The 25,344-nt window shown below is 39.0% G+C and overlaps 1 protein-coding gene across 1 annotated transcript in view; it reads left to right on the top strand.

The window, feature by feature from the left end:
• CCDC141 (coiled-coil domain containing 141) overlaps nt 1-25,344 on the top strand; it is a gene marked incomplete at both ends in the record, with an annotated part of 195,486 nt that overhangs the window by 71,697 nt on the left and 98,445 nt on the right. Inside the window, one exon of the mRNA XM_079709970.1 lies at nt 6,632-6,748. Within this exon, the coding sequence (XP_079566096.1) occupies nt 6,632-6,748 (117 nt within the window). The remainder of the gene's footprint in view (nt 1-6,631; nt 6,749-25,344) is intronic.

Here is a 25,344-nt window from a genome sequence, read left to right as displayed (position 1 = left end):
AGTGCCATTTTTCTTGAAATACAGATGTGAGAAGAGAAATGATATGTTAAGACAAGTCAAAATAATCAGAAGACAAATATGTTAGCACAAGCAGAATAATTAAATACATAAAATTATGGTTCCAGACAGGGAGATAGATTATCTGTGAAGCTGCTAAAGTAACAAAAATTTTGCCTCAAGACAAACAACATATTTTAGCTTTCCTACTGTGCATCAATAGAGAATACTGGGATCTGATCATTTGTTGAGGAGATACTAATACCTTCCAGTTGACTTCAGTAAGTCATGGAGGGCTTTCAAGTTCCACAAAAGAAGATTGTGAGCTTTGTCCTCCTAGAGTGTCTGAGATGAAGTCCAAATAATAACAAGCCAATAATTAGATCAGTCCCAGAATACATCCCAAGCCACGTTTTTGGCAGGAATTATTTTTCTTTCTCTGCTCCCAAGCCCTCAAGTACAATCATCAGAGACACGTTTCCATGCCTCTTCTCCTAATATGCGTTATCACCTAATGGAGCTAATGGATATTTGAAGTCTGGTTATTGCCTAGTTAAATACAGAGCACATTTGACCAGATATCCTAATACAAAATAATGACAACTTGTTTCCCTACTGTAAAAAAAGAAAAAGAACAAAACCTTACGGGAGCTAAAATGGTTGTTATAATACTAACATGCCTTCAAAATCAAAGTAGACATTAGAACTGTCACCTGATGCCATCAACTATAATTGAAAATACCTTTGTATATGTGTGCATCTTTGATAATTGGAAAAGAGACTATCAAAACATCTTGAGTTAAAGAAGATACATAACTGATGTCTTTTTCCTCCTTTATCAGTTTTTTGTCTCTAATAGTAACTGTTTATTCGTCAAAAACTGTTCTGCACATGGAAAAGAAAATGAAAGTGATGTGGAGAGATTTTCATCTTCCCTTAAGCATTTCTGTTAAGATGTTTGAATTACTTATTGCTAGTTCACCTCCCCCAGCATAGTTTTAAACAAAGGTCAAAAAATAAGATCTGATCTTGGATTGTAGAACAAATTGCAGAAAAAGAGACCGTGATGGTTTATGGCAGTGTGATGCCTAGCTTTGGGCTGCAGCAAAAGTTTACCTTCTTGCCACCTGAGTTGTTTATCCTTGATTGTCAGAAAGCATTTTTCTATTGCTTGTGTTCCCCGTGTTTTAGTCCTGTCTTTGGCACGTGCTGTTTGGGAACTGGAATTCTCAGCTTGTCCTTGCTGTCACCTCTGCCCGCAGCCGGCCTCTTACTCTAAGGCACTCCTTCTGGCAGACCTGGCCCACACGTCCATTCTCTCTAACGCAGTATGTCCACTGAGCCCCCACGATTATTCACAGGGCTTACTTCCATGTTAGAATTAGATTCTGTAACTATAGTGTTGCATTTTAGTTTTATCTTAAGAACATTCGCGAACATAGCCTAATAAGAAACATTCCTCTTCCCTGGAATCCTTTGGTTCTACGGATGGATATGATGAGAAGAAAAAACACTAGACAGGGAAGCATGAATTCTGACTATGGCATTTCTGCCTCAGCCTGTAGGACTTTCCTCTTGTTGGTTGTGTGACCTTAGATGAATTGCTTACCCTGACTGGGGCTCAGTTTCCTTATCTGTTGAAAAAGCAACTGCCTCCAACATAGGAGGTATAAGGATTGGGTGAGGTAACCTGAGACCTGCCTATAGTACCTGACACCCCTCTGGGAAGGTCCTATTCACTTCTCTTACTTTCCTCATTCTTATCTCCCAGCAGGGGTCAAGGTGAGACTGGATCATTCAACAAGAAAAAACTAGCCTTTTCTTGCCCAAAGCTGATAAGATCAGTAGTGCTTTCTTCCAACCTTCCCACTCTTTCTGGTATCAGTACGTACCTGCCTCAACTTGCCTTAATGCATCTTCAGTACCCCGCACCTACAAAAAATGCTTACGTCTCATCTAGTCAAATGAAAAAGTTGGAAAGAACCCCTCTGTTACCTCTGCTTTCCTTGAAGCTGTCGACCGATCCCCCCTTTCCTTATCCAATAAACTTCTTTGAAAGAGTCATTAACTCTACTTCCTCACCACCACTCAGTGCTCTATTCATGTTTACCAACCATAATCTCATCCCACCGTTCTCTTGACTCCGCTATTTTAAATTACCCTTAATTAATACTCAGTCCTTAGATCTACATTTAACAAATAAGGATATTCTGAATATCCTTGAATTACAGAACCATCCAATAAAATATAGAATACAAGCCATAAATGTGATTTTAAGTTTCTAGTAGCCACATTAAAAAAGTGAAAAAAAATTTAAAGAGAAAAAAGTCACATTAAAAAAAAGAAAAGCAGTAATATATTTTGTTTAATCCAACATATCTAAAATAGTATGTCAACATTTAATCAATATTAACAATCAATACGATATTTTCATTACTTTTTATACTAAGTCTATGAAATCAGCTATTTTATACTTAGAACACATCTCAATTTGGATTTGCCACATTCCAAGTACTCAGTAGCCATTTGTGGTTAGTAGCTACAGTATAGGACAAAGCAGATCTACACCATTTGACTGAGTCTTCCCGGCATCTCTCTTTAACTTCCAAGGCAGCTCTTGGTTTTCATTGAACATCCCTGACTGCTCCTTCTTTGCGTCTTTGTTGATTTCCCTTCCCTTTCTCTCTGGCTCCCTTCAACCTCTAGTAAGTGTTGCCCCTCCAATCCCTACCTCCCCTCCGCAAAAAAAGATCTACCCCACTCCTTCTCTACCTTAGTTCTACCTCCTCTGAGTACTGAGTACTTAGAATGTCATGTCAGGCAGGTGGGATGGCCACAAACCTATCACTTAGATCAATCTGAAAGGTAGGAACTGCGAAAAGAGAAAGTAAAAATATTCTTGTTTTCCCTTTTAATCCATCATTGCCCAGAACCAATTTCCGGTGCATACTCTGAATGCTTTTTGTTCTTCCTTTCTTTCCACATGCCCCCAACCCTTGGCTCATGTTTTTATCCTTTTGCAGGGACCATGTTCTGTAGAATAGAATGTCCTGATGCATCATTTACTGTACTTATCACTGACACTTTTGAACAGCAGCTGATATAATTTAAACACTTATAAAAAGTGCTCTTGGAATATCTGTGCCGCTGTCTGCAGTAGCTACTCACGGGATTCAATGACTGATTTACATTATGGTTGACATGCTGTCGGTTATTTAGGGTGTCTTGCTTTTACATCAGATGGACTCTGAGAGTCTATTCTGAGTGCATCTCCCAGCACACAAAGTAAATCTGATCTAAGAGGCTGCTCATGTATGTGACTGCCTCATGATGAGATGTATCACCCCAACGATGAACCATTTTCTTCTGAGTGTTATGCCAGCCTGTTTTTATGTTTCTTCCCAGGGTGCATTTGGTAGTAAAAATGTGTAGATCTAGAGAGTCAGTGTGCTTTATCAGGCAGGTATGTGATCAGGATATATGGAATGCCACCATAGATCTTACGTTCTCTTATAGGTAATATTTAGTATTGCCATGCCCAAGGGAATAGTATCCTTTTTGGGGGAGCTGAAATAGTATTTGCCAAATCTAGGGGATGAGGTCAGTAGATACCTTTAAAAAATCAAAACATCTTGCTCCTTCCCAGCTTTCATCACTGCTGGCATATGTTAGATAACAAGTCTTTGACTCACAGAATTTAATAAGATTATCTGAGGCTTCAGACTTCTCACCTGTTTTTAGAGATTAGTGAACACCTGTTTGTATCCATGTTTTCTTCACTCAGATTCTATATTAACTTTCCCTATTAAAGCATTCTTGAGATTTTTGAGTTCCTACCACTTTAGCTAAAAATAAATAAAGCTTACTCCCAGTACTTAATAAAATAAAGGATCTCTGAAAGTTAGTTATGTTCAGGATCCATTTTTCTTTGATGAAACCCTTAAATCATTCCTCTAGTTGCGTTTTTATATGGGCCTACTGCCTCTTTGGTGAGAAATTTTAATAAAAATTTGATAAATTAATGTACAAATTTTATAGCTCTTGATAAAATACTCTCTGGGGGTTCTGATATGCACATAATACATATCATTTAGTTCTAATTGGGATACCAGAAAGACAAACCATCCTCAAATAATTGTAAATACATAAACACTGTACTTGAGATATGGGGACTGGCTAATATGTGTATTGTGCACAGATCACCAAATGTTCTGAAGAGAATGAGGCATACTTCACGTGAAAACTGCTACAGGGTCACCGTTATTCTTTTCTTTGCACTGACAATAGCCTAAAATGCTGGTCAACAAAGATTTCCAATTAGCAGAAAGCTGGAGAAACCCTGTTGCTGCCTATTTTACTGCCTATTCCATGCTGGAAAATGCTAAGTGTTGGTATAGACATTTGATCTCATAATCAGCTTTGTGATATCAGCCCTGTAATGGTAAAGGAGTGTATTCTTCTCCATAAACCCTAACTTGACTTCTGTGTAGTGTGTGTGTGTGTGTGTGTGTGTGTGTTTGTGGTGTATGTTTATTTATTTTTTTAACATTTATCCATTAAGTTTGCCGTCTTTTTTAAAATAAATTTATTTATCTTATTTTATTTATTTTTGGCTGCGTTGGGTCTTAGTTGCTGCACACGGGCTTCCTCTGGTTGTGGCGAGCGGGGGCTACTCTTCTTTGTGGTGCACGGGCTTCTCATCGTGGTGGTTTCTCTTGTTGTGGAGCACAGGCTCTAGTCGCACAGGGTTCAGTAGTTGTGACATGTGGGCAGTAGTTGTGGCTCGTGGGCTGTAGAGCACAGGCTCAGTAGTTGTGGTGCACAGGCTTAGTCACTCCACGGCATGTGGGATATTCCCAGACTAGAGCTTGAACCCGTGTCCCCTGCATTGGCAGGTGGGTTCTTAACCACTGAACCTCCAGGGAAGCCCTGTGTTGTATGTTTGCTGTGTGCAGCTTCAGGACTAATGTAGCTTTCTCTTTGGCCATCTGCTTCACGTGTCTATCCATGTTATAAGAATTCAGAGAAATCCTGAGGCTGTGGCAGACAAGACAAGCTAGGCTGGAGAAAGACCTAGTGTATATCCTGGGCAGTGCCACTGCCCACCACTTTGAGTGGGCTGCCAGGATTCATTTTTCAGATGTGAAGTAATTTCCCCTGATGACCACAGACTTTAAGTTACCCAAGGATGGTAGCAGGGCACAGTGGAAAGAATATGGACTTTGGAGTAATGTAGGTGTGGGGACAGATCCCGGCTCTGCCACTTACTGTATGGCCCTGGATAAGCTGCTTAACCTCTCCTCATCTCTACAGTGTCGATATCATACTTGTTATAGAGTTGTTGAGAGAAAAAGAGATGATGCCCGAAAATCAACTAGCAAACTGTTTAGCAAGTAGTGGGGTTCTTACGAATCAGTAGCTATGATGTGATCATGAGAATAATGCTGTATAAGATTTGAGAGGAAAACTCCAACTCTCTTTCCTTTAATTGGGATAAGGAATCTGCATCCAGGGGCCACATGTTATCAGTCTCACGTCAACTTACATCATCATTTTTAAAAGCACAGCTTCTTTCAAGTCTTTTTTTTTTTTTTTTTTTTTTTTGCGGTATGTGGGCCTCTCACTGTTGTGGCCTCTCCCGTTGCGGAGCACAGGCTCCGGACACGCAGGCTCAATGGCCATGGCTCACGGGCCAAGCCGCTCCGCGGCATGTGGGATCCTCCCAGACCGGGGCACGAACCCGTGTCCCCTGCATCGGCAGGCGGACTCTCAACCACTGCGCCACCAGGGAAGCCCCCTTTCAAATCTTTTGTTATTTGTTGTTTTAACACTGTGTAAGGCATGTATTGTAAATCAAGTCTAAATGAATGTGAGTTATGCCCTTAGACATTTATAATGTCAATGGAATTTTAATAACTTCTCCATTTCATTTTCTGAATACAGATTTTCAGCATTGCAACAAAATAAGTATTTTTGCATTGTCTTTTTTTTTTTTTTTTGCGGTACGCGGGCCTCTCATTGTTGTGGCCTCTCCCATTGCGGAGCGCAGGCTCAGCGGCCATGGCTCACGGGCCCAGCCGCTCCGCGGCATGTGGGATCTTCCTGGACCGGGGCACGAACCCGTGTCCCCTGCATCATCAGGCGGACTCTCAACCACTGCGCCACCAGGGAAGCCCTGCGTTGTCTTTTAATAGTAGAAACATAATTCTACATATGCTATTTAATATCTTCATGTGAGTCTATGTAACTACACTCAGATTCATAATCTTATATTCTAAAAGAATGCATGGTTTATAGGGGAATATAAATTTGGGAAATTATATTCCCCAAATTTGGGAATCTATTTTCGTTCTTCTTTGCTAGGAGATTTTGAATTATTTTCTTCATGCTATGTAATCCAATGAAATGATATATTGTTCTCATGATTTTGGGGTATTATTTTGTTTTTTCTCTTAAGCATCTAGAGATTGAAATGAAGAAAAAAAACCCTGATTATATTAACTTAACACATGAGTTTATATAAAAAGAAATTGAAGTAGCTTAAGTTTTGAAAGCTTAGGGAAGGATTTCTGGATTTTTACTCATTTATTCTAATCATTTGAAATTTGACCTGTCTGTGTTGCTTCTTACCTAGGTTACTTGTTGGTTTCAGAAAACCATAAGAGATTTACAGGAACAAAGTCTAGGTTCATCACTTTCAGACAACGAGGAGCTAATTCGTAAGCACGAGGAACTGATAATAAAAGCAAAGGTAAGAGACACATTAATTAAATAATTGAAAACTGCATGGACTTCTCTTGAATACACTTCTGTAGGTAATTTAGTGGAGTACTAAAAAACTCTCTATATATAGTTTGCTTGCTGTTCCCATTTGTATTTCCCTAGTTCCTTAACTTGCTTCACATTCCTTAGTTTTGCAAAAAGTAATAACTACCAGCCAGGCAACAACTTGTAGGTGTGTGGATGTGCAAAATGGAACCATAAAGTGCTGAGAGCCAGGGGAACAAAGCAGCCACATAGCAGTGCTCCTCTCGCCATTGTGTCTTGTTATTTGGAAATTGACTCATTTGTACATGTGGGGTCTATAAATATTTTCCAAAGTTCTTTACAGGTGCTCCATTTTTATCTGCAGAAAAATGAAAGTCCAGTTGTAGTAGATTGAGTGGGAACAGTGAATACTTTAATCAGTTTCAAGATTTAGAGAACTTTCTGTTGTTAATAGCTTGGGTGGTTGATAGTTGTACGTACAGCTAGGTCATGAGGCTCGGGAAAACAGTGGGCCAACACTAATAGACAATGGTTGAACATAAGGAATACAAAGCAAATAAATATTTACATGTTTGGGAGGATGGGATTTAGAGGGGTGGGGTAAGGGGAGGCAGCAGGTTGCGTTTATCTAGACCGAAATCTCATAGGGATCATGATGTTTTCATTTGCTGGTTTTTTGCTTCTCTTTGAACACTGCAGGATACATAGGTACTCAAAGTGTATGGTTTGAATATTTGCCTGACTGATAAAGATTCAGTTACAAAAGACTATTATGGCTGATGATTTTTTAAATTCTTTAAAATTTTTCAGCATTTGGTTTATCTGTTTGAGAAATTAGTTTTTTTTCATTGAAGTCATATAGCATTTTATTCTGTGCGTGTGATACTCAAGTTTTATCAGTGAAAAGTCTATAAAAATTCCTAAATGCTAAGCACAAGAGATGACCTGAATTGCATAGGATGGTTGCTTCCTTAAAACATATAAATAAAAATGGTATATTCACATAACTTGGACATACGTTGGGGTTATATTTACTGTAACTGTGGATTTATTATGGTTTCTCACAGCCCTGAGGACAGTTTGGAGTAGAATATTTGTTCATGTATAACCTCAGTCTAGCTTATATCATAGTTTACAGTTTACCTTTGTAGCTCTGATGATGTGTATAAATAGAAAAACAAAGATATTCTTTCCATCATTATTCCTATGTTTTTGAATGCATAAGTGGTTTAAGAAATAAATTTTTAATAATACATATTTTATTATATAAAGTACATCATAGAAAATTTCATAACTATGAGAAAAATAAAAGGAAAATACAAGTGAATTCTTCAACCCAAAGATAATCATTATTAAGATAACCGTTATTAATATTTTTGTGCACTCCCTTTTAGTCTTTCCATACACAACCCTAGAAACATAGCATTAGAGTCATGCTTTATTTCATTTACAACTTTATCATAAATATTTTCCTATGTAAACTAATATCCTTTAACTGCAACATATTTCATTATATGGATAAATGTATATGGCAGAGTTACACATTTTGGTTATATGTATAAGCTAGGCCATATGAATACCCAAGCAAATATTGTTTGAAAAGGGTATGAATTCCTGATAAACACCATTATATTTCAGACAAGATGACTACTCCCTTTCAGGGTCCTGAGCCGCTCAGGAACCAGTTACAGATCTCATACAGAAGCTGAGTATTGCCCCCTGTACTCAGTAAGTAGTTTTGGGGCCAAATTGGTTTTGGAAACTGAGGCAGAGAAACCTATTTTCCTATAGCATCCTTGCAAATAAATTTATTTTCTAAAAAAAAAAATTGCATGTTTGCTTTGATAGGAGTTCATGTTTTATTACTTCCTACGAAGCATTCTGTATGATGTAAGATTTTCCTTCAACTATGGGCTAGCCTTTGGAACCCCTAATCTCAATAGCATCTTTAGAGATTATCAAATATTGAATATCTATTTAGAGATGAAAGCTCAAACATAACTTATTGATAAAAAGGTTTTTTAAGACAATTGTCATCAATTTGGGACACTGGATAGTCCAATGTCAAGATAACTGGTTATTCAAGGCAGCAGGGGTCCCTGAGTCACATGGGTTGAAAGAGACCCCATCAGTGTAAATGCAGAAGAGGGAGTGACACTCTGTTCTGGGGTGATCCAGGTTGGCTTTCCAGAAGGGTGGAGTTTGAGCAGATGGATGGAGTATGAGTGGTTCGTTAGGCAAGGGTGATCATTCCTAAATAAGGTAGAATAAGGGAAAACAATGACCAGACCAATTTGTCTGTGATGAGAGTTAAAGGTCCTAGCAATGTTCAACCTAGAGACAAGAGACCAATGGGAGTTGTCTCAGAGGTCATACTTATCCACAGCCATTCCCTAGAGAAGAAATGCTAACAGTGCATGGTCATTACAGGGAAGTAAACTTTGCAGGTTGGAAAATAGAAGAGAATTCTGAGGGCACAGAAGGTGGGCCTAAGTGACCTTAAAACTCCCTTTAAGTTTCAGTCTCATAAAAGAGACAGGATTTAGATTATACTAACTGTTACGTTTGTTAAATTTAAAGCAATGTGAGTGTGAAAAACACCTTTTCAGAGATGGCTGAAATGATAGGACTAGATTGGCAAAATAGCAACATTTCTTAAATGTGGAGACAGTATCTTACTCATCTTGGTATTCCCAGCACCTAGGACAGTGCCTGGTATTAAAAAAAGGATGTTTGATTCATGTCTGTTTTTTAAGTCCTCTTTCCAGAAGAAAGAAACATTCTTTTAGTGTCTTTCTGTGATTCTCTAGTGACTTTAGATAGTGATTTAGCCTCCTTTTGCCTACCTAGCCATCCATTGTATTTATTTGTTTATTTTTAAATGTTTGGTCCTCAGTATAGAGTTACACAAACTCTTTAATTCATCCTAGATCTCCGGGTCAGCTACTCTGTTGGCTTATTTTATTATTTCCCCCTTCATTCTCTATCTTCCTCACATCCCCATTCTCACAGGCACCTACTCTAATGGGTTCAATATGTGTCTTTAGACATATTCCCATTCTTAAAATATATACAGAGTTACATGTTTTCAATTTGCATAGATGGTATTAAGGCATAGGTTTCTTTGTGTTTCTTCCCACAACACTGGTTGCATCTAGTAGCTGTTTGTGATCTTAAGCAGTTGTTTGTGATCTTCACTATGGTAATTCCTAGATGCAGCATAACTTTGGAAAGTCCTGTTACGTAGATATTGATGTCCTACTTCTATCCATAATGTTAATAGCCTCCCACTTCTTTATCCCTTATAATACCTGGGCTTCTAGTCCACTGACTCTTCTATTTAGCCCTTCTGCTGAGTTCCTCACTTCAGCTATTACGTTTTTCATACCCCATTCCTCACACTGATTCTTCCTCATAACTTTTTTCCTGCTTCATCTGTCTAACATCCTTCTTTATATCCTAAGGTGTGCTTTATTCATATATTAAATTGTTGGTCTGTCCAGTGCATTATTTCTGTGTCCTCTGATTTAGGTATTTCGGTGTGTTGCTTGTGCTCATCAGATGTTATTTTTCCCTGTGAGTTAATATTCCCTTGGATACCAGCAACTTCACTTGGTAAGGCATGGGAGGTATGAAAGCCAGTTCTCTAACTTGTCCTTTTCTGGGTGAATTGGGGTCAAGGTGCAGGGAGATGCCCCTGAGTGCTTCTGTTGTTAGAATTAGGGCTCCACCGTTTCTGGTTTGCCCCTTTACGCCAGATACACACAAAGGAGGGGGACCCCTTGGAGAACCTCCCACTGATTGGACTCTGGGCCCTGCTTTGTTCCAAGACCCATTTCCCATACTCTTCCCAGCTCACTTGATGGAGAGTTGAAGAGGGCGCACTGAGAAACAGGTCAGGTTGCTTCCCTCTCATATATTAGCTGTCCACCTGGTCAGATTCCAGTGCTATCCTAATGTTGTTTCTCTCCTCTGGCTGGTACTGGGTTGGGGCTCCTATTTTCTTTCCTGAAAAGATACATTGACAGTGACCAGGCAGATGGGGAAAGAAAGCAACACACCCAGAAAGTTATCCCCTAGCATATCTCCTGTCTAAGGCATCGACCTTATTCTGCTCCAGAAAGTCATGTGGCCCTGACACTGAGAGCTAACCACCTGTTGTCTCCTCAAGGAAGGTTCTCTTATCTATAAACTTTACCATCACTTTGTTGGCCCTTGCAGGAAGGACAAGCTACATAATTTGTGAGACCCAGTTTAAAATGGAAATATGGTATTGAGATTTCAATACAGCAACGGCAGAACCTTAAACCAAGCATGGGGACTTCTAAAGAAATGTCGCTGTGATGATACAGATCACTTGCGCATGATGCTGGTCCTATTTACAATGTTAGGATTTTTGAAAGGACCTAGAAACCTTGCTTCAAACATTTTCCTTCACCATCTTTACTAACCTCTTCCTACCTGGATTAGCAAGTTTTCTAAAAATAAAGATTGCAATACTATATCGGGTTATATCTACATAAGGAAAAACAGGTTTGAATTCCTGCTGTCACTCACTTTGCAACCTTGGGTACACTTGACCTCTCTCAATCTCACCTTCTTGACCTGTAAAGAGGAGTCATGAATAATTCAATTAGAAAATATTTGTGAAGGTGCCCACATTTTAGTAGTGCCTCCAAAAATGTTTCCTTTCCCATCCATGGTGTAAACATTCAAATAGTTTTTGTCTGTGGTTTTCCAACAATATCATTCCTTGTTCCTGGAGGAGGAATCCAATTTTAGATCTCCTTAAACAGGAAGCAGCATATTACACTTTTTTTTTTTTTTTTTTTGAGTGTGGGTATGAGGAGAGGAAGGGGGATTGTTTCTTTCAAAGAAGTTTTAAAGTAGAAATAAGGCCTCAAGCTGGGGATTCATTAGTGAGATACATATAAATTATCTGGTAACATAGAGAAGGTAAGCTAAGTCAAATGGTAGTGAGCTGTTCTGTATTGCTTGTTAGTCTACTCAGTAAATTATTTCTAAATAATCTTTGAAAATTCCTCTCTCATTTCTTACTGGAATGCATTCAAATAAGAAATATGGCAACTTTTATATCTCTTAATAATTGTGATACCTTATTCAGAATGTGTTGAGAGAACTGAACTAAAAGATTTTTTAATACAGCCTTTAAGTATGAGTAATTTTGTGTTAAATTATACTTTCTTTACTGAATATGAAAAAATATTTTCCTCTTACATATGTAACAATTAAAGGAATAACAGACATGGATGATTATAAGCGACCCTTCGGTTAAGAACCTTAAATATGCTTAGATTTTATCCTGTATCAATTTGATGCTCCAAGGCTTGAATTCAAAGTCTGGAGTTCAGAGTTGGTTGTAGGGTATATTAAAATATGTTAACAAACACTTCCTTATTATCTCCTTTTTTTTTTTTTTTTTTTTTTCTTTGCGGTACACGGGCCTTTCACTGCTGTGGCCTCTCCCGTTACAGAGCACAGGCTCCGGACGCGCAGGCTCAGCGGCCATGGCTCACAGGCCCAGCTGCTCCGTGGCATGTGGGATCTTCCCGGACCAGGGCACAAACCTGTGTCCCCTGCATCGGCAGGCGACTCTCAACCACTGTGCCACCAGGGAAGCCCCTTATTATCTCCTTTGAGGGACATAATCATTCCTTCTTCTGCACATCAGAAATAATGTCTATCGAAGAACTGCCTTCAGGAGCCAACCTTTACTTCTGTTGGGAGGAAAACTTTTCCTCTTCCAATTTGGTTCCAGTGATTGGGGCCCTGCAAATTAACTGACAATAGACAGGTTAACAGGAGTAAAGACAAGGTTTATTTTCACACAGTATACGTGGGCCGTCCCACTAATGGAAGACTCATGGAATAGCCCAAAGTAAAGTTTTACAAAGATCAATTTAACAAAAGGAAAGTTTTTAGGGCTTCAGTGGGAGAGTATGGAAGGTTTTCTTGGGCTTCTTGATGATAAAGGAATGAGCAGTCTGTCTTCTTCCTGGCTGGAGGTTTCCCAGTGGGAAGGTATATGACAGCTGAATTTATACTTCCTGAGGCCAAGTATCAGTCTTCTTTAAATCAGGAAACTCCCTGGGAAGAGGTCAATGGCAACTGTATTTTCAGGAGGCTGCACTTAAGTTTAGGTAGTATTTCTTTCTGTGGCTGCTAATTGTTTAGCTGTTTTCAGTTTAAAGTAATTTTCATACCACCATGGTGGACTATAAATCCCCACACTTCTGTAGTATCAACTCTTGCTTCAGTTCAGGCCCTTTACAGTTGGTACACACAAGAATCGCACAGGGGCTTTGAAAAAAATACTGACATCTGGATCTCATGCCCAGAGATTTTGTGTAGTTTGTTTGGGGAATCGGGATTTAAAAAAATTCACTGCCAATCTTAAGATATTGATATTTTCATCAAAATGGAATCCAGATTTCCTTTCCTTCTAAAAAATGGAAGACCTGGCATTGTCAGGCTCATCTTTCCTTATAGACATTGCAGCTCTTGGCTGGAGCCCAGCAATAGCTATTTCCTTGAGAAAAGGCATGTGTACTTCGGTTTGCCACAGTCCCCGCCGTTCCTCATTACCTCCTCTTCCACCTTTGCTTCACTCATTTACATTACACGCCTGTCCCCTGTAAGCATTTGGGTTTGAGACCTGATGAGCAGTGAGGTGCAATTTAAGTGGAGTAGTAGCTTAAACTGATTTGCATTTTAGAAGATTACCTTGGAAAAAATGTGAATGATAAGAATGGGAAGAAGTGATATTGAAGACAGAATAATCTCTTAGAAGACTGCTGAAGTTTGAATGAGAATAGCTTTAGATGGGGCATGATATCTTTTGAGTTGGATGTTATTAATGCCCATTTAAAAGGCTTAAAGGCGACATAAAGACTTATTCAAGTTGTGGCTCCCAGACAGCAGTATCTGGAAGTCATTAGAAGTGCAGAATCTCAGACTCCACCCACCAAACCTATTGGGTCAGAATCTGCATTTTAACAAATTTCTCTCACAAGATTTGTGTGGACACAAAAGTTTAAGAGATACTGACTTAGAGGATTTTCCCATATATTTCATGTATGTCCATATTCTCCTTAATTTTCATAGGTGGCTATATATTTTTTGTAAAGTCCTTGATTAACAAATAATCTTTGAAGTTCTGCCAGAGAAACAAACTGAAAATAGTGTAAAGAAACATCATCTTCAATGTTTTACTATAGTAGAATTCACATTCCTCAGCTTCAAGATTAAAATAATCTTCCATGATTCATCATCTAATCCGATTTTCCAAGTCATTGAAAATATTTTCCAGTTGTTGCTGAGTGACTTCATAAATTGGATTTGTGACCTTAGCCTCAGGTTCCTTTAAATAATATTATTTGGAGATCTTACAAAAATACTAATGCTTAGGTCCCAAGCAGACTTTATTCAGAGGAAAAAGTCAAGTTTAAAGTTACAAAATATTTATACCTATGAGATAAGGAAGTAGAAGGGTCTCTTGCAAGCTTATTTGAATAATTTAAATGCATAATTATTATCAACAGAACCACTACAGGAATGTGGCTCTTTAAAAATGTGTTTATTTTTTGATTTTTCTGATTACATAATACATTCTCATTTTGGAAAAATCAGAAAATACATAAAACTAAAGAAAATTAAAATCACCCATAGTGCATGGGTGTATATGAAAATGAGAAGGAAATATAAAACATACAAAAAATTGAGTATTCCAAACCTGTGTGTGTACGTGTGTGTGTATACACTGTATGTGTGTATTTATGTACAAAGTTGTGTATGTGTTGTTTTGCAGTGTAATTTTTCCAATTAGCATTACATCATAAGCATTTCTCCATTCAAATACATATTTTAAATATGTTTTTTTAATGATTACATGTTATTAAACTGTGTAGATATATCATACATTATTTGAGGCAGCAATACATAGTATCTCAGAATATGGCAGTGGAATGAATGGTACACTCCCAGGGCCTAGAGTTAAATCCTAGCATCTCTGCTTACTTCTGATGTACGCTTGGGCAAATTTCTTGTATATCTGAGCCTAGGTTCCCCCTTTTGTGAAAGAGGGTAATAATTGTACCTAATTCATGCAGTCGTTGTGAGGATTAGTTGTATTCTCATGCAGTACACAATTAGCACAATGCCTCATACAAGCACAACATAATAGAGGCTTTTTTTTAATGATGGTAAAATAAACATAACATAAAATCTAACTTTAGTGACATTTAGTAAATTCACAATGTTGTAGTTCCAGAACATTTCCATGACCCTAAAAAGGGGCACCATACCCATTAAACAGTCAATTTATTCCTCTCTCTCTCTGCCTCTGCCTCAGACAATCATTAATCAACTTTCCATTGATTTACTTATTCTGGATATGTCATAAATGGAATCATACAAGTGGCCTTTTGTGTGTGATTTCTTTCAGTTAACATGTTTTCAAGGTTCATCCATGTTGTAGCCTGTATTGGTACATTATTGCTTTTTACTGCTGCATAATATTTCACTGTATAAATACACTACATTTTGTTTATCCACCCATCAGTTGATGGACGTTTGGGTTGCTTCCGCCTTTTGGCCATTGTGAATAACGCTGCTATGAACATTCACATAGAAGTTTTAATTTGAATACCTGCATTAAGTTCTTTTGAGTATATCCCTAGGAGTGAAATTGCTGGCTCATATGATATTTCTACATTTAATTTAATGAGGAGTCACTATACTGTTTTTCACAGTAGCTGCACCATTTCATGCTCCCACCAGCAATGTACAATGCTTTCAATTTCTCCACATCCTCGCCAAAACTTATTTTTTGTTTTTGTTCTTATATTAAAAAAATTTTTTTTCTAGCCATCCTAGTGTGTATGTAAAGTACTATCAGTTGTAGTATTTTATTTGCATTTCCCTAATAACTAATAACTTGTGATGTTGAAGATCTTTTCATGGCCATTTGAATATATTTTTTGAAGAAATGTCTATTCAGCCCCTTTGCCTGTAGTGTCCTTTGATGAACACAGGTTTTTAATTTTGATGAAGTCCAATTTATCTATTTTAAATTTTCTTGTTTTTGCTTTTGATGTCAAAGCTATGAAACCATTGCTAAATCCAAGGTCATGAAGATTTATTCCTGTGGTTCTTCTAAGAATTTTGTGGCTTTAGCTCTTACATTTAGGTTTTGCTCCATTTTTTTTAAATTAACTTTTTTTAAAAATCAATTTTATTTATTTATTTATTTATGGCTGCGTTGGGTCTTCATTGCTGTGTGCGGGCTTTCTCTAGTTGTGGCGAGCGGGGACCACTCTTCATTGCAGTGCGTGAGCTTCTCATTGTGGTGGCTTCTCTTGTTGTGGAGCACGGGCTCTAGGTGCACGGGCTTCAGTAGTTGTGGCATGTGGGCTTAGCAGTTGTGGCTCATGGTTCTAGAGCACAGGCTCAGTAGTTGTGGTGCACGGGCTTAGTTGCTCCGCGGCATCTGGGATCTTCCTGGACTAGGGCTCGAACCTATGTCCCCTGCATTGGCAGGCGGATTCTTAACCACTGCGCCACCAGGGAAGCCCTGCTCCATTTTGAGTTAATTTTTGTGTATTGTATGAAGTAAGGGTCATTCTTCACATATGGGTATCTGGTTATCCTAGCACAGTTTGTTGAAGAGACTATTCTTTCCCCATTGAATGGCCTTGGCACCCTTATTGAGAGTAATTGATCACAGATGTATAGGTTTTTTTCTGAACTCTCACTTCTATTCCATTGTTCTATATGTCCGTCCTTATTCCAGTACCACACTGTTTTGATTACTGTAGTTTTTGTAGTAAGTTTTAAAATCAGAAACTGTGAGCTCTCTAACTTTGTTCTTTTCCAAGATTGTTTTGGCTATTCAGGATTCCCTTGCAGTTCTACATGTTAGGATCAGCTTTGCCATTTCTTTAAAAAAAGGCCATTGAGTTCTGATAGGAACTGCATTGTATTTGTAGATGGCTTTGGGAGTATTGCCTTCTTAACAATATTAGGTTTCCCGATCCATGATCACAGGATGTCTTTCCAGTTATTTAGGTCTTCTTTACTTTTTTCAACAATGTTTTATAATTTTCAGTGTATGGGTCTTAAACCCCCTTGGTTAAATTTATTCTAAAGTATTTTATTCTTTTTTAGTGCTATTGTAAATGAAATAGTTTTTTCTTAATTTCCTTTTCAGATTATTCATTTCTAGTCTATAGAGGCACAACTGATTTTTGTGCATCGATCTTGTATCCTGAAACTCTGCTGAATTAATTTATTAGCTCTAATAGTTTTTTAAGGATTCCCTATGTATAAGATCGTACCATCTGCAAATTTCCCCTTCCATAATCATTTTTCTCTTATTCATCTATCTGATTGTAAAAAGCCATTCTTTCAGTGTATTGTAGACCAGATCTTCTCAAACTATAGTGTACTCATGAATTACCCGGGGACCTTAAAATGCAGATTCTGATTCACCAGGTCTGGGGTGGGGCTTGAGTATCTGCATTTCTAACAAACTCCAATGTAACATTGATGCTGTTGGTCTCTGGACCACCCTTTGGGTAACAAAGGTTATGGAGGAAAGAACTGCAGAAGAATGAAAGAGAGTTTAAGTGATGGAGTTGAAATATTGGGTCATTGTAAGAACTTGGAAGGTTTAAGTCTAAATAAATCTTTGAGTCTCTTAAGGTGTGGACATGATTGTCTGAGCTTAGAACTTGATTTATTTTTGTTGCTTGTATTTATTACACAGGTAATTGAAGATCAAACGACAAGTGTTTAAATTGTTCAATTGTTCCTTTTTTTGAAATAGAAATATTTCCACAGGAATAGCACTTACATGAACTATTTAGTACAAAAGGAGCTACTTGTAGGTCTCTTGGGTGGTTCAGGAAGTGTGTAGCAATATCTAGAGTTTGTATAATTATAGTTCCCAGGTTGTCCAAATATTTTCAAAGTATTTCACAATCATTGTTGAGTGATTTTCTTTTCATTTCAGTATGTATTAACCTGTATAAAGAAGCTGACTATTCTGATATTTGAACTTCCATTACATCCCCAAATTCCTTCACTGAAGGTATGCAAAAAAATGGCAAAACCACTTTAAAATATATTGCTTCAGTAAATCAGCTCACAGCATCTCTGATGATTATAAGGAAATCTACAAAATGAAGCAGAGTTTGTTACTTTTATAATGTTTCATCCAATTTAAAAAATAAAATGGGGTCTGAATCTGAAATGTCTCAAGGCAGAAATTAACTGAGTCTCTAAACAGTAGAGACATCTGCATTAGTGCATTTCAAATCCTCTGTCTTCATTTTAACACATAATTTGTTTTACTTGTCTGATTTTTTAATGATCTTCCCAATTAAAAGCAGATGTCATTTTCCACAGAACATAAATTATAAACAATTTTATTACTAGCAGGCAAAACATGTATAAATAGTATTGAATTTGCCTTCAAGCATTGGGGAAAATCTATAAAATGATGGGATTTCTCACTTGGTAACCCTACTTCCGCCTTAACTTATGGGTTAATTTAAAGCTTAGTGAACCATATGCTTTCATTTCCAAGGGAAATTTAACTGAGAGAGTCTCTCAGAATGTTTATGCCCATCTAAGAAGGGGATGAGTTCAGAAAACAAATAGAGAATATTGTACTCTGTGATCACTAGGTTTAAATCTACCTGCTGTCACCTGCTTATGAAACCTTCACCAGCTCATTAAGTTTAAATGCTTAGAAAATTTTTTTCTTTTTTTTTAGTTATGACTTTTATAAAAATTCTTCATGTTATATTCTTTCCTTTTCTCTTTCTTGCCCTTCTTCTTCCTCCTGCTCCTCTTCCTTTTCCTGCTTCTCCTCCTTCTTGTCATTTGTCAGCCCTTAAATAAAAATTCCCACAAAGCATGGCTTCTTATAGTTGCTCTCACAACTCAAGGTAATATTACTATGATAATAATAATAGTGAAGTTGAGTCTTTGAGGTGGACACCTAAAAAGGCATTTTGTTATGTCTTAATACAGTCACACCTTAAATCCCTACAACCTTCCTGTGCTACTCTTTAGCGTCCATTTGGTGGCATTCAGTGCAGTGGCCTTAGATTTCTGTGACATTCATTACTCCAAAGGCCTTTACTTCAGTTTCCCACTCCTGTGGCCACACTTGTTTCCATGGTATCACCCAAAAGTGCTCTCATCCCACCCCCCTTTCCTTTCACCTTTTCCTGGTTTCCCTCCTTGTAGGATTCAGCATGGACCAAGGCTATTTGTGAGTAAACTCAATCACCCATTTTCTCTGTTTCTTCCTACTTCTCAAAGAAGATGAAACAATTAGCACACTTTTTCTGATTAGATCTATTTAAAAAGCAAATGATCTATTATCAGTTAGCCTTACAAATTCTTTTCTTTATCAGCCATTAATTCCCTATTCTGTCCCCATAACAACCAGTAAAAAACTTTCAGGCTCTTTTAAAATTCTCAACCAGGCTTTAACCTAACTTCACAGTCACTTAGTCATTCAAAGCGAAATCACTTGACTCTTCTTCTCTGTCCTTTTTTTGTCTCTTTTTCACTTTTCTTCTCCCAGTGTGTTTCCCATTCCCCTCTCTTCCAAATTTAAGCCTTCATCCATTCTTCTAAGTCCTACCTTTTCCATCTCTTCATTTTGTATCTCTCTTCATTATTTTTTAATATATTTATTTAGTTAGTTAGTTAGTTATGTATTTATTTATTTTTGGCTGCATTGGGTCTTTGTTGCTACACGCGGGCTTTCTCTAGTTGTGGTGAGCGGGGGCTACTTTTTGTTGTGGTGCATGGGCTTCTCATTGCGGTGGCTTCTCTTGTGGAGCATGGGCTCTAGGTTCATGGGCTTCAGTAGTTGTGGCACGAGGGCTCAGTAGTTGTGGCTCACAGTCTCTAGAGCACAGGCTCAGTAGTTGTAGCTCACGGACTTAGCTGCTCTGCAGCATGTGGGATCTTCCCGGACCAGGGATCAAACCCGTGTCCCCTGCATTGGCAGGCGATTCTTAACCACTGCGCCACCCTCTCTCTTCATTCTTAATACCTCATTTAGTCTCTCATAAAATAGAAAACATAAACATTGCTTCTCAATCCTTAAGACACTATTCTACCTTTTTCATGACGAATAGGTTGAATTGTGTCTACCAACATTTATATGTTAAAGTCCTAACCCCCAGTGTCTCAGAATGTGATCTTATTTGGAAATAGTGTTATTGCAGATGTAATTAGTTAAGATGGGGTCATCAGAGTGTACCCTAATTCAGTATGACTTATAAAAAGGGGAAATTTGAACACAGAGGCAGACACCCATAGAGGGAAGATGATGTGAAGAGACAAAGGGAGAAGACAGCCATCTACAAGGCCAAGAGAGGTGCTTGGAACAGGTTATACCCTCACAGCCCCAAGAAGGAGCCAACACTGTTGATACCTTGATTTTAGACTTCTAAAATCTAAATCAGAGGACTGTGAGAGGATAAAGTTCTGTTGTTCAGGCCACTGACTTTGTTGTACAGATGTCCCTCAGTATCCTTGGGGCATTGGTTCTTCCAAGACCCCCCACAGATACCAGAATCTGTGGATGCTCAAGTCTCATAGTCAGCCTTCCATATCCATGGTTTCCCCATCCACAGAGTCAACCAACCACAAATCATAAACATAGTAGTATATGTATTAAAAAAAAAACTGTGTTTAAGTAAACCCTTGCAGTTCAAACCCATGTTGTTCAAGGGTCAACTGTACTTTGTTACAAGAACCCTAGGAAATGAATGCAACTACTTCATTTTCTGCCTCCCTGGCCTCCCCACCCACTAATCCTTTACCTGCATTAGGAGAAGCTGCTCTTTCTCAAGTAACAGACGACTTGAAGCTCTCTGTGCACTTGGCCTCTGAGACACCACCTTCCCTGGTTCTCCCATCTGTCTGATGGTTCCTGGCTCCTTCTAAATCTCTTTCAATGCCATCTCTTCCTCCAGTCTCCCTTTACATGAAATGCTTAACCTTTGGCTCTTTTCTCTTCTCATTTCATACTTTGCTCATGTGGAGTTAGCTAATCCCACAGCGATAATATAGGTTTTATCTTAATGATTTCTAGACTTAAAGATCTCCAACTCTTACATCTTTTCTCAACTCCAGTCTTCTTTTTAGAAGTTCCTGTGGAAGATTGACTTATAGATTTCTTACCAGCACTTTAGCTCAACGAAAATTATTATTTTCTCCTCCAAACCTTCCCCCATTTTTGTTTCTTGGCTAAAGAAATTGCAGCCCTCAGTCACCCAGATTAGAGACCTCAAAGTCACATTATTCTTCCTCTCCCCTCACTTCAGATCATCTCTCAAATTTAGTCAATTCTTACCTCTATCTCCTTCTTGCCTTCTCATCCCAGGCCCACTACTTTAGTTCCTCAGAATCTTTCACTAGGTCCACTACAATTACATTGTGTAGTACTATGAATCTGAGCCTACAAACTATAATATTTGTATGAAATATTGCTGGCTTGTTTAAAAAACTGTTTTTTAGTCAACATAAACCTGATTCTGAGCTCTCATCGTATGACTGGCGACACATTCAATCTGTCATTGTTGGAGCCCCTTTCCAGGGTTCTGTAAATGTTCCTGGGTCCACACAGCACCACAGCACTGGGGAAGCCACTGTGGTCATCAATTCACTTGGCTTCCCTCTGAGACAATCATTGTCTCAGCCTGTATGGAGGCCGCAGTTTCAGGGGCTCTGCTGCTTCTGTGCCTGTTTGAGATGCCCGGCTGGTCTGACTTCCAGTCTCCCTGGAGGGAATACACAGCTGTCCCCAGGGAAGCCGTGCATGTCTTCATGGCACTGCCCTGAGAGGACCCTGCCTCTCCTCCACACGCCTCACCTCACATCCAGGCTTTTCTCCGGCGCCAGCCAGATCTCCCTGTCTTCGTATGGCCCTCACCTTTATCTCCTTGTCCTTTACCAAGTCTCTCATAATGTCTTTATTGGACTTAGTCTTTTTACAAAAGGCAGGAGGGAAAATGACTTGCAGATAAATTCTGCTTTTGGTCTTAATATAAACTTCACTAAGGCAAGAGGGGCATAGAAAATAATTGACTTTCTTCTTGAAACAGGGCAGATAGGACAATATAGGAAGAACACAATAAATTATCCTGCCACACGCCTAACTTCATCTGGGCCTCCAGTCTTTCTGTTTTGCAGTTAATCATTTATGGTGTGATCAAAGTTACCTTTGGACAAACTGAGACTAGGCCAGTTTTTTCTCAAGCATCTCCTAAAATGCCCTTTGGATACAAAATAAAATACAGACTCTGGTGACTTTTAAAGCCCCCCGTGACCTGCCCTTTCCCTGCCCCCAAGCCTGTACGTCTCCGTGAATGTAAGCTTCCTTGGTCCGCTTATCACTCCCATGCGTACCACAGACTTTCTCACCTCTGAGACTTGGGTTAGTTGGACCCCTCACAGAGAATCTCTTTTCCCCTATTTTCTTCCTCTTCTTTTTCAAAGTTAGTTGCTAATTATAATCTTAGAGTTGATATGGGAAGAATAAAGCTAAAAAGCAGGCAAGCCTGAAGTCACAATTTGGTTACCAAAGAGGAGGGAGGAGTAGAAGTCAGGGCAAAGTGTTAGCAACTGAGGCAGAAAATCTAAGCAGAAACAGAAGCCGTGGATAGAATTTAGTATGTAGTTCAAGATTGGACCCGACAGAAACTGGCTAAGAAGCAAGACAAAGCACCCACATTCAGGATGTCTGGATAATATTTTGAGGTCAGTACATTGGGCAGAGAGGGTCTGTCTAAAGCTCTACGTATCCACTTCAGCCTAGGAAGTGATTTTAGTTGATGACCTATAGGCTCAGCGTTGGTCCAGATTCCTTCTCTGAAATGGTTGTTGATCTCTCCAGTACTTGTCTTTCCCTTCTTAGAGTGTTGCTTATTGCTCAATTAAAGCAATTAATGCCTTCCTGGCATTTCAGTCCCTCACATGTCTGATTTCCCCACAGCTGTGAAATTCTAAAAAACAAGGGCCATGATGTATTCATTTCTGGATTCCCTGTAACACCCAGTAGATGGGTCTGGGACATGAGTTAAACGCAGCTAGTGTTAGTTGGGTCAGTGGATGACTCCATTGTACAGGAACCTGGCAGCAAAATGTTACCCTGAGTCAGCCCTGGCTGGACTTCTAAACTGCTGTTCATAAGTGACATTCAGTTTGGCTAGGAAGTCATGAGTCTCTCTGTCTACTGCATAGTCATCATCGAGACTACAAACTAAACACAGTTCTGTGGGAACTCTCCCGATTCTGAGGCAACAGAAAAATAATGGGCAAAACTTTATGATGGTAGATGCAATGCTGCAGTCCTCAAGTGTTAAGAGGAAAGCAATCTATTCACACTAATGTGTGAATGTCTACCAACTTCTTAACCATCCTTGACTTCAGTTTTTCTTTTTTCTTTTCTTTTCCACCACCCCACCGCCGATTTTTGGAAGTGAACGTTTTATTAACCCAAACACAAGAATGCAATTTCAGGTAATGTTGAAAAGTAAAGTGATCTGCAGAGTGGCCAAAGCCAACACTGCCTCTGAGTTGCACCTACTGTTAAGGACAAAGCACCACGGTACTTTCTCTTCTGAAGCTGCACACTTGCACACTCCCATGATGGTCACAGGGTGTTGATGGGGAGTACAGGCACAGAAAGGGTGATGCAGGCTGTTTGGATTCTTTGTAAACCTGGTAGTTGTATACAGGGATTCCCTGCACCATGAATCCAGAGATTTAAACTTTTTCTTTTTTCAGTTTTATTGAGGTATAATTGACACAAAATTGTAAGCTATTTGGAGTGTTTATCATAATGATTTCATATATGTATATTTTGTGAAAGGATTTCCCTCCATCTAGTTAATTAACACATCTATCACCTCACATATTTATCTTTGTGGATATGTAAATTTCAGTTATATAGTACAGTGTATTCCCTTAGAAATTTCAGTTATATAGTACAGCGTTAACTCTAATCACCACGTTTTACACTAGATCCTCAGAACTTATTCATCTTATAGATGAAAGTTTTTACTCTCCTACCAATGTCTCCTTATTTCCTCCACCCCCCAGTCCCTGGCAATCACTTTTCTACTCTGTTTTTATGAGTTTGACTTTTTTAGACTCCACATCTAAGTGATGAAGAGACTTAAGGTTTTTTCTTCACATATTCAGTAAGCCCCTGAGAACCCAGACTGAGAAAGATGAAAAGGAACTGCTCACAAGGGGGCTTTTAGGGGGTAATCAGAAAGGGTTAGACACATCTCACTTTGTATGAATTATCACAAGAAACAGTAAAGGGAAATTGTTTGATGTCACCAGTATGTTTTACCCGAACCCTCACATTTTGAAAAGTACTGTCACTTCTTACCTATCACTAGGCAGTACTTTGGAAAACTGAGTGTGTTGAATATGTTATTGGCTTCACACCATTTCTTTGAGACATTCCTACTACCTGGTATTGAGGTGCAGCATCACCTCATGGTAGCTGGCTTTTGTAGTCATTTTGCTTCTGCATTCCAGAAACAAGAAGAACCACTGGCTGTGTATGTTGCATGCATGTCTGTGCATTTAAAAATGTATTTGAAACTGCTGGGTATTTAGTTTCTTCTTGCTACTTTAGCTTTGGGATCTTATTTTCCTTATAGGCAACTTGAAGCCTTTATTCTTCATAGTCCTTTAAATAGACTGTTCCAGTCTAAAAGGCTTAGGGCATATTTGGGAGGAATCTGTGAGAGTATTTGCTAATGGAATGTGAGTGTGTGTGTGTGTGTGTGTGTGTGTGTGTGTGTGTGTAAAAGTGAGTGGTGGGTACTGACTTCAGGAGCTTAAGCACAGCCTTTCCAGAGAGACAGGCTCAAGAGGATGCCAGCAACTGAATTCTTCTTCTTCCCACTCAAAATCTCTTCTGCCTAGCTCTTCATATCTCAGTTAAGGGCAACTCAATCCATCCAGTTACTCAGGTCAAAAGAGTCTTGATTCTTCTTCCTCTTACTCATAGGAAATCACCTGGGCTATGTCATCTAAGTAGATCCAGAATATCCTATCATTTCTCGTGACCTCCACTGCTGTCTTGGGGAATGACCTACCTCCATCTTTCCTGGCTAATTGCAGTAGTTTCCTCGGGAAGCACTGTGCATGCATCCCTGCACCCCTCCACCAGCAAAGCATTCTCAAACGACAGCCCTGTGCTTTTATTTTTGTGTTTTTTTTTTTAAGTTATGTCAGACCCTATGCCCCAGACCTTCCAACAGCTTCACACTTCTCTCAGAATGAAAGACTTCAGTGTTTACAGGGCCCTGCCTCTGGATCCTCCCACTCTGCCCCACCGTGCCCCTCTTACTGCTTCTCCTCCTGCTTCCTCCGTGGGACACTCAGCTCTACCGCGCTGTGTCCTTGCTGTTTCTCCACCCCAGCAGGAAAACTCCCACCTGGGAGCCTTTACTCTCGCTGTGCCCTCAACCTGGAAAATTCTTTCTCCAGAGATCCTCTTGGCTC

Source organism: Hyperoodon ampullatus (genome assembly GCF_949752795.1).
Source record: "Hyperoodon ampullatus genome assembly, chromosome: 8".
In the NCBI taxonomy this organism is placed as follows: domain Eukaryota; kingdom Metazoa; phylum Chordata; class Mammalia; order Artiodactyla; family Ziphiidae; genus Hyperoodon; species Hyperoodon ampullatus.
The sequence above is the reverse complement of the archived record's forward strand: the minus strand, read 5'-3'. Positions and strand labels throughout refer to the sequence as shown.